The 9,449-nt window shown below is 48.7% G+C and overlaps 1 protein-coding gene across 1 annotated transcript; it reads right to left on the bottom strand.

The window, feature by feature from the left end:
• Nucleotides 1-305: 305 nt before the first annotated feature.
• Nucleotides 306-8,470, bottom strand: LOC107116589 (17-beta-hydroxysteroid dehydrogenase 14-like). Its single transcript, XM_015418527.1, has 6 exons — nt 8,467-8,470; nt 8,289-8,380; nt 7,211-7,315; nt 5,206-5,273; nt 4,177-4,273; nt 306-2,026 (listed from the first exon to the last, which is right to left on the bottom strand). The coding sequence occupies exons 1-6, from the start codon at nt 8,468-8,470 to the stop codon at nt 1,769-1,771; spliced, it is 624 nt and encodes a 207-aa protein (XP_015274013.1). The 3' UTR covers nt 306-1,768.
• Nucleotides 8,471-9,449: the final 979 nt, after the last annotated feature.

The following is a 9,449-nucleotide window of genomic DNA, read 5'->3' as shown; positions in this document are numbered from 1 at the left end:
AGGTGGGGCCTGGGGATCTCCCGCTTTTACCATTGATCCCCAGCCGACAGAGATCAGCTCCCCTGGAGAAAATGGCTGCTTTGCAGGGTGGACTCCATGGCATTGTCCTATGCTGAGGCCCCTCCCCCCCCCAAACCCCGCCCTCTCCTGGCTCCACCCCCAAAGTCTCCAGGTATTTTCCAACCCAGACTTGGCAACCCTACCCCCCTTACAATGACCTGACAATGTTGGAAGCAGAAAAAACTTGAACATGGGGGGGGGGGGATAAATTCTGGAATGCCTTCTGAGACTCAAAGGTAGGAGGCACTGAATTTTTATTGTGCAGACAGCAAAATGAAATAAATTACAGAACAAAGGGGATCAATGCCGAGTTATGCAAGGGAAGGTTGCCTCCTCCTCCTCCTCAGACATGAGCAGGGGCGCATAAAAGTGTCCACACGTGCCAAGATGCGGCTGCCTTTGCACTGCGGGCTGCCATGGACAGCGGGTCCCCTGAGGAGTAATTCATTAGCTGTTATGAATAGTACAAGCCCAGGAGTTATCAATGGAGCCGGCCTACGGAGAAGGAGATTACAACAAAATAATGGGAATGCTTTTCAGTAAGGCCCTGAAGGTCCCTGGTCAAGGACCTAGAGTTTGGAAGAGGTGATTCCCCACCAACCACAACTGAGAAGAGGGGACAGGTGAAAAGACAGCCTTGAGTTGGTCAATATGCTGATGAAGACAGTGGCAACACAAACCCCTGGAAATAGGCAGAAGCACCCAGGGGGTGTGCGCACAAGATCTCTCCCTGGGTTATGAAGTTGGGTAGAGTACCCATTGCCCTACTGGAGTGCCTCCATGCCTTACTGGTGGTATTTGCATTATTGACAAGTACGCAAAGACACCAGAAGCACTCCAGTGCTCTCTCTCCTTTCCAGGGAACCAGCCCAGGTAAATAGTTCCCCCGGAACTTCTCTAGCTTCTGATGCAAGATTCTCCTTCCCCTCGTGCCAAGATCCTCGGAGGCTGCCATACCCTCTAGATGCCCAACGTCAGCACACCTTATAGCTCTTCACTGGACCCCCCCAAAAAAGTGCTCTCAGAGAACGCTTTCTGCAACGAAGCAGAACCGAAGGGGGAACGAGGACATGTTTCTGGACATAAAACTTGGTCTTAAAGCGGCCGCTGGACTCAAACTTTGTTCTAATGCTTCAGACCAATACTGCTGCCCACCAGAATGTTTCCGGAATGGCAGTTTTCCAGTGCTGACCCAACAGCAGCTATTGATGTCATCCCTCCCCTAATGTTCTGCCTCAGCAGCAAGCTTCAGCCCCGCTACACAGACACGGAAACAAGCAGATGCGGCGTTTGAACAGCACCGTCAATGTGCCTTTTTTTGAGCTCCTGCGCCTTTAAGAGATGCTTGATCCATTCCCATGAGTAGCTTCCGGAAAGGTATCGTCATCGGCTACTGGCTGCAGGCTGTGCTGCTGTTAAAGGCACAGGAGCAAACCCGCTTGTTGGTTTTTCTGTTAGGCCTGAGCCCCTGCCATGCAGAGCCTTCCTTTACAAGCATCTAAAGTTTGCCCAGATACAATTTTAAAGGGGCTGGAATAAGAGAAACAAATAGACAAGGTGAGGGTAAATGAAGGAAGAGCAGAGGCCTCACTGTGGCCTCTCTGAACTGGTTGGTCCATAAAGGGCCACAGGACTTTGGGCGGCTTTTACTATGACAGGCGAACCTGCCGCTCATCTTCCTTGAAAGAGGACTTGGGGTCAAGGACGGCTAGACAGTCAGCTCTTCTCCCCAGCCCAACGAGGAAGCGCTGCGGTCTCCCGTCCCCCACCCTGCTTCCTCAGAAGAGTCCTGCGAGTTGCCACCTGCACTCGGGCCAAGTTTGGGAGCCACCTGGCTCTTCTTCGCAAAGCCCAGTTCAGCTCCACCAGTCAGCATCAGGTTCAAACCAGTACAGAAAGTCCCATCGGCAGCAAGGAAAAGAGCAGCCAAGGCCACCTCTTCTGGCGTCCCAAAACGTCCCATAAGCTATAAGTGTACAAGAGACCAGAGGGAGAAATTAGTCCCCTACACTCCGCTCACGTGCAGACACAAACCACCTTACGTACACTTTCCCCCCTAGACAGCCTTAGCTCAGAATGGGGTCTTTTTCACAACTTTTTTTAGTCCATAACTGTGAACATCTCAGAAGCTGAGCAGTGGCCCTGGCCTGGCTAGCCCAGGCAAGCCCGATCTTGTCAGATCTCAGAAGTGAAGCAGGGTCGACTGTGGTTAGTACTTGAATGGGAGACTTCCTTGGAATACCAAGTTGGGAGGACAGAGGCAGGCAATAAGAAGCCACCTCTCTGAACGTCCTTGCCTCCCAGCTCCACTAGGGGCCGCCAGACGTCAGCCGTGACTTCCAGGCATGCACACACGCATACAAACGCAGATACTTTAAAAAAAAAGAAGCTGAGCACCAGAAGTAGAAGAAGAGGAGGAGATTGGATTTATACCCCGCCCTTCACTTGGAGTCTCAGAGCGGCTTACAAACTCCTTCCCCTTCCCCTCCCCACAACAGACACCCTGTGAGGTAGGCGGGGCTGAGAGAGCTCTTGACAGAAACTGCTCTTTTTCAAGGACAGCTGTGCCAGAGCTTGTGACTGACCCAAGGTCACATCAGCAGGTGCAAGTGGAAGAGTGGGGAATCAAACCCGGTTCTCCCAGATTAGAGTCCGCGCACTTAACCACGACACCAAACTGGCTCTCACCAGAGCTGAGAAGCATTTCCAATGGATGGTTGATGAGACTCAGGCTGAAATCTTGTAGGAACACTTTCCAGGGAGTAAGTCCCAATGAAGAAAATGGGACTTCCTTCCAAGCAGACCTGCTTAGGACCGCACTCTTACAGTGCCATCCTAAGTAGAGTTACCCCTTTCTAAAGTCCACCGACTCCAATAGAATTAGAACGCTGCAACTTCATTTGTGATGGATCTCCCTGATGACTTAACACAAGCAGAATCTTCCAGGAAAACAGATGCAAATAATTCTTCAGTTTCGCGTTACATCCGTCTCAGAGATTTTGATGAAGAATTAATTTTTTAAAAAACCACCCTTTATAGTAAAGGTAAAGGTCTCCCTTGCTCGAAAGCCAGTCGAATCCGACTCTAGGATTGCGGTGCTCATCTCCGTTTCAAAGCCGAAGAGCCAGCGCTGTCCGAAGACGTTTCCGTGGTCATGTGGCCAGCATGACTAAACACCAAGGCGCACGAAACGCTGTTACCTTCCCACCGAAGCGGTACCTATTTATCTACTTGCAATTTCTTGCTTTCGAACTGCTAGGTTGGCAGGAGCTGGAACTAGAGACGGGAGCTCTCTCCGTCATGCGGCAACTCGGGTCTCGAACTGCTGAACTACCGACATTCCACAGCCTGCAGTTCAGCGTCTTAACCACTTGAGCCACCGCAGCTCCCTAAACCACCCTTTATACACTTGCCCTATTTACTGAAGTGTTTACGGATGTAAGCGAACTACCCATCGCCAACACCCCCATTCTTATCTCGCTACATATGCTAAACTCATTCAGTCCTTACGGATCCGTTCTCACCAAGGAGGGCTATATGTCCTCTTTATCGTAGTGTCTCTCCTTTTTAGAATAGTCTGTTGAAGTAGTGATTGTAATGTAATGCAATAAATATTGGGATGTCTTTCTCTGATCTGGTGACAGAGGAGACAGAAGACTGCACAACCAGTCGCCCCCACCTCAAAGAAAAGGATGCTGTCAATTACCTCCGTGCTCGAGAGGAGACCAATGGAGCGTAATGACAGGGTCTCTGTTAATTACTCTCAGCATCCCACAATTAAGAAGGGCACTTCTACACAATCAGTCTTCTATTTTGACATATTTATTTGCTTTACTATGTTTTCCCTGTAATTAAATCCAAACAAATGGTGGCCATATAAACTAATCTTGTTATTCCTGTTTAGATTTTGCATGTTAAAACATTATCACTATGTTGTATGCTGATTCACCCTCTGCTTATATGAATGAACTGTTACCTTCCATTTCAGTGTATCTGAGGAAGTGTGCGTGTGCACGCCAAGTTCATACCCTGAATAAAACTTTGTTGATCTTAAAAGGTACCACTGGACTCAAACTTTGTTCTGCCCCCATTCTGGTTTTCCCACAATGCACTTGCCTGATAATCTTTGCCTTCCTGAATTGCAGCCGCTGGATTTGGTCCCAGCGCCGCGTATCTTTTCCACATACCCGTCAAGATGTTACTAGGTGAAATGCTGGAATTCAAAAAATGTTTGTTAACTTGAAAGGGGAGGGGATAAATTTCACAGGCACCCGAACTCACCTGAAACAGCAACCACGCGCAAAGCATGCATTGCAGGGACTGAGCACACCTTGGGCTCCCAGCCCATGTGGGCATAGCATCTGAACAGAGCTACAGTGAAAACTTGTACAACCTGAATTAATTGCTTAATCTGTAACTGCTGTTTCTGAACGGGAAGAAATGGTAGGGCCTTCTTTTTACAACTAATAACTTCCCCCTCAGAAAAGTGACACAAACGCAATTGTCTGAATACGACACACTTTCAATATCAGTAACTGCTGTTTCTGAACGGGAAGAAATGGTAGGGCCTTCTTTTTACAACTAATAACTTCCCCCTCAGAAAAGTGACCCAAACGCAATTGTCTGAATACGACACACTTTCAATATCAGTAACTGCTGTTTCTGAACGGGAAGAAATGGTAAGGCCTTCTTTTTACAACTAATAACTTCCCCCACGGAAAAGTGACCCAAACGCAATTGTCTGAATACGACACACTTTCAATATCAGTCACTCGTTAGTTACACTCCCTCATCCCCCCCCCCACCCGTTATGCCCTTTCTTTTGACTGCAAGCTCCTTCAGCTCTGGGTTGGGAAATTCCTGGAGATTTTGGGGGTGGAGCCTGGGGAAAGTGGGGTTTGGGAAGGGGCAAGGCTTCAGCAGGGTGCAATGCCATAGAGCCCATAGAGCCCAAAGCAGCCATTTTATCCAGGGGAACTGATCCCTGTCAGCTGGAGACCAGTTGTAATTCTGGGACATCTCCAGCCACCACCTGGAGGTTGGCAACCCTAGCTCCTTTGTGGAAGAGGCCTATTTCTTTTGTTGATGTTTCCCTGAAAAGCGCCACAAGCCACCAAAGCTCTATTCGGATCGTAATCCCATTACCAGTTGACTCGTACTCCGTACTGGCTCTCATGGATTGCCATGCACTTGGTCATTGATATAACGGCAGCCTGTAAGATAATTTTTCAACAAGTAAGCGGACCACAAACAGCCTGGCCTTCAGCAGCTCAATACACAGAAATCATCACGTGGAGCTTTTGCAGGACACAGAGATAAATATGATCACGTCTGCAAGAGAGATGGCCATTAAAAGCATAGGGGTGGTCAGAGCCCACGGCAGACCAATCTTTCTGGGCTCTTCCCCCAATTCTCTTCAAAACCATTTATCCCAACAGCCTTCTGAAGGAGGAGGAGGAGGAGGAGGAGGAGGAAGAGGAGGAGGAAGAGGAGGAAGAGGAAGAGGAAGGGGAAAGAAGAAGAAGAGGAAGGGGCAAGAAGAAGAAGAGGAAGAGGAGGAGGAGGAGGAGGAGGAGCTGGTTTTTGTGCCTTGCTTTTCTCTACTTTAAGGAGTCCCAAAGGCTTCGTGTAGTGGTTAAGAGTGGCGGATTCTAATCTGGAGAACCAGGTTCAGTTCCCCACTTCCCAACTTGAAGCTAGCTGGGTGACCTTAGGCAAGTCACAGCACTCACCGCTTAAAAATAAGCATTCTCCCAGCCTAAAAATAAGCACAGCTCACCACCTAGTGGTGCCGAAAAAGAACTACAGCTTCAGGCAGCCAATCAATCCCTCCAGGATCTCCTGGCTATTCCACACACAATGCCATATGATAATTAATTAACAATCGCATTCCCTTCCTCTCCCCTAGAACAGACACCCTGTAGGGTAGGTGAAGCTGAGAAAGTACTGAGAGAACAGTGACTGTCCCAAGGTCACTCAGCAGGATTCGGGTGGAGGAGGAGGAAGGGGGATCAAACTTGGCTCTCCGGATCAGAGTCCGCTGCTCTTTACTACACCACACTGGCTCTCAAGCTCTATAAATTCTGAAGTAAGACTTGCTCAGATTGTGAAGACCCAAAGAAACAGGCTCTGGGTAGTCTCCCCTCTTCCCTCAGAAGGAATAGCAGAACCTCTTCCTTCCCATGAGGAGAGGAGGGCCTAGTGGTGGTGTGGAGGCGACAACAGCAGCCCAACCAGGTGGTGGGGAACATGTAATGGTCCTTGCGCTGGCAAGTTACTAGGTAGCAGCAGGCTTGGGGGGGGGGGGAGCACAGCTCGGCAAAGAGGAAGGTGTGAACATGAAGAGGGACAGCGAAGAAGGAAGGCGGGACGAGGTAGCAGATTTAATGATACAGAGAGAACTGGGCTCCCAATGAAAACCTGGGAGATTACTTCCTACTTTCCTCAGTGTCTATCCTTCCCCCTCTGCCCAGCCCCAGAAACAGACCCAAAGCCTACCACAAGCCCCCGGTTCTGCAGACTCCCATTGCGCCTTGGGGGCTTGTCTCCTTCCTGTGCTTCCTTCTGGGGCCGTCTGCTACGACACTCTCGCTTTTGCTCTGCTTGCCATGAGCCAGTCAGAACTTTACAACTCCCCTGTCTGGGCTGAAGAGGAAGGATGGGATAAGCAAGTGGGGGCCAGGGGGCACCCCTCAGCCGCGCCCTGGCCCCCACAGGCACCCCACTGGAGTTAGCAGCCTCAGAGCTGCCTTGGAAACCACAAGACAACTTCTCCAGCGAACGCTATAAAGCAAAAAAATGTTTTTAAAAAGCCGGAGACTGCCCGCGCGGGCGAAAAATGGTGGGAAAAAGCGCATCGGAACCGGGAGAGGAAACTGAAGACTACTTGAAAGCGGTTTACAGGTAAAACGTTACTAAACGGGACAGAAGCGTTTGTGTCTGAAATTACAAATATCTTCCAGTACGGAACCGGTTCTAAAACGGTTCTGTCTGAAATGACAGACCAGAAACCGTTTGGGAACCGTTCCTCTTCCGGATTATATCGTCTGTCTGAAATTCCTCACACCCACACACAAAAAAAATACACCCCCCCCCCCCCCAAAAAAAAAGTAGAAGCTGAAGTCTGGTTCTCCTGTCATGTCAGAATTACCTTGCTTGCAGCATACGTCAAGCCATCCTTAATGCCAAGATCGGCGTAAAGACTCCCCATGTTGATGATGTTTCCTTTTGTTCTCCGTAAGTAGGGCAGCGCATACTGTAGATGACAGAATATGGGGAGAAACTGCATCTGATGCCAAAAGAGAAGGCTCGGGAACCTGTCTTATACTGGTCTCTTCTGCATGTGTTGTTTCGTTGCTTGTGTTCCTGCGTTGCGTTGGCTTTTTCTTTTCTTTTCTGCATGTGTTTTGCTCCCTCTACTGGTTTGCTTTGATATTTCATCCCTGTATCACCGGCTTATTCCGGAGCACTTTTTAAAAGTGCAGTGAAATAAGCTGGAGACAGAATGATGAAATATCAAAGCACAAGAAAAGGGAAAAAGCCAACACGGTAAAGACGCACAAGCAATGAAAATTAGACATGCAAAAAAAACCCCACTGTCTCAGACCACCAGTCCTTTTTATTTTTTTAGAAATAAAGATTACACAAGACGAAAAATAAAGAGGCTTAAAGCCCCCACTGAATTGCAATTCTAAAAGATGAGGAACACTTGATACTGTGTTCTACCAAACAGTCATACACTTAAACATTAAATAAGTTTAAGAAATAAAATTCTACCGCTGGTGCAATTGTAAAAGATGCAGAACATTTGATATGCTGTTCTACCAAACAGTCATAGGCCTTCATTGCACTTCTGAATCACTGTGGTGTGCTGTTTAATGTCCAGAACGCTTCCTACAGTGCCACTTCCCCCCCCCCCGCTGCCGCCCCTCTTCCCCATGTGATCGTCCTTGGACCTTTTTTTTGGAACATTCGAAGTTGAGCGCTATAGTGCTAAACCAATATAGCACTTCAGTGTTACAGCGGCACCACTGAGATGCCGTAACTGAATTTCCCTAAGCTAAATTTTATCTATTTTGCCAGAGGACCAAAATGGTTTTTCAAACTATCTGTGACCCCTCTAGACCACAGGGCAGAACACTCCCTTTCTTCTGCCTCTGCCTCTCTTCCGGAGCCAGGCAGCCACCTCAGCAGACAGCACCACCGCTTATGGACTGGAATCCGCTCACCTTGCATCCCAAGAAAACGCCGAAGACATTGAGCTGCAGGAGGCTGAGGAAGTCTGGGACCGTCACATCATCTAACTTCGTGGGAGGGAGAACTGTTTGCCAGGGGAGGAAGCAGATGCAAAGGGGAAGTGGGTTTCTCAGAAGCCCAGGCTACAAAGAGGGAGACCAGATCCCCCACCCATCTTGCGGACGATGAAGCGGAAAAAAAGACCCTGCTCATTTCAGTTAAATCCACAGGTCAAAAAGAGTCACCAGCAGCGTTCCCTCTAAGCTGAGTTAGTGCGAGCTGGTTCACAGTTTTTTTACCCTCCGGCGCACACGTTTTTGTCCTAGCTCAGGAAGGATGGCTCCAGTCCAGAGCAAACTAATTTATGCAGTAGCCAAATCACCAGCCTGCTCACAACTTTAATGCTGACAGCTCACAAAGTAGGATTTTTCGCTCATAGGACTCCGCAGCTTAGAGGGAGGGTTGGTCACCAGATCAAGACGCAGATAAACAAAATGAACACAGAAAACTCTCTCATAGTCAGGCCTCCTTTTGTTAGAATGTGTTTCTGCTATTTTATCTACCACCATGACATAGAGCCCTCAGAGTAGTAGTAATAAAGGTAAAGGTCCCCTTGCTCGAAAGCCAGTCGAATCCGACTCTAGGGTTGCGGTGCTCATCTCCGTTTCCAAGCCGAAGAGCCAGCGCTGTCCGAAGACGTTTCCGGGGTCGTGTGGCCGGCATGACTAAACACCAAGGCGCACGGAACGCTGTTACCTTCCCACTGAAGTGGTACCTATTTATCTACTTGCAATGTCTTGCTTTCGAACTGCTAGGTTGGTAGTAATAACAAAACATTTAAGATACTAAAACTACAAGAAGCAAATCCGAGAACCAGTCAAATATAAAATATACTGCTATTAGTTCGAGGGTGGCCGTGTTGGTCTGGGCCGCAGTAGGACAGGTGGGGTAGCCGTGTTGGTCTGAAGCAGCAAGAAAAAGTTTGACTCCGCTGGCACCTTTAAGACCAACCAAGTTTCATTTAAAACTTTTGTTGGTCTCAAAGGAGCCGCTGGACTCGAACTTTTCTCTGCAACTGAACAGTTCGATTCGAGTCCAGTGGGCTCTCAGAGACCAACATATCCCCTCTGCTCTAATCAAGCTGTTTACAAGAT

Source organism: Gekko japonicus, unplaced genomic scaffold, assembly GCF_001447785.1.
Source record: "Gekko japonicus isolate JY-2015 unplaced genomic scaffold, Gekko_japonicus_V1.1 scaffold299, whole genome shotgun sequence".
Classification (NCBI taxonomy): domain Eukaryota; kingdom Metazoa; phylum Chordata; class Lepidosauria; order Squamata; family Gekkonidae; genus Gekko; species Gekko japonicus.
The sequence above is the reverse complement of the archived record's forward strand: the minus strand, read 5'-3'. Positions and strand labels throughout refer to the sequence as shown.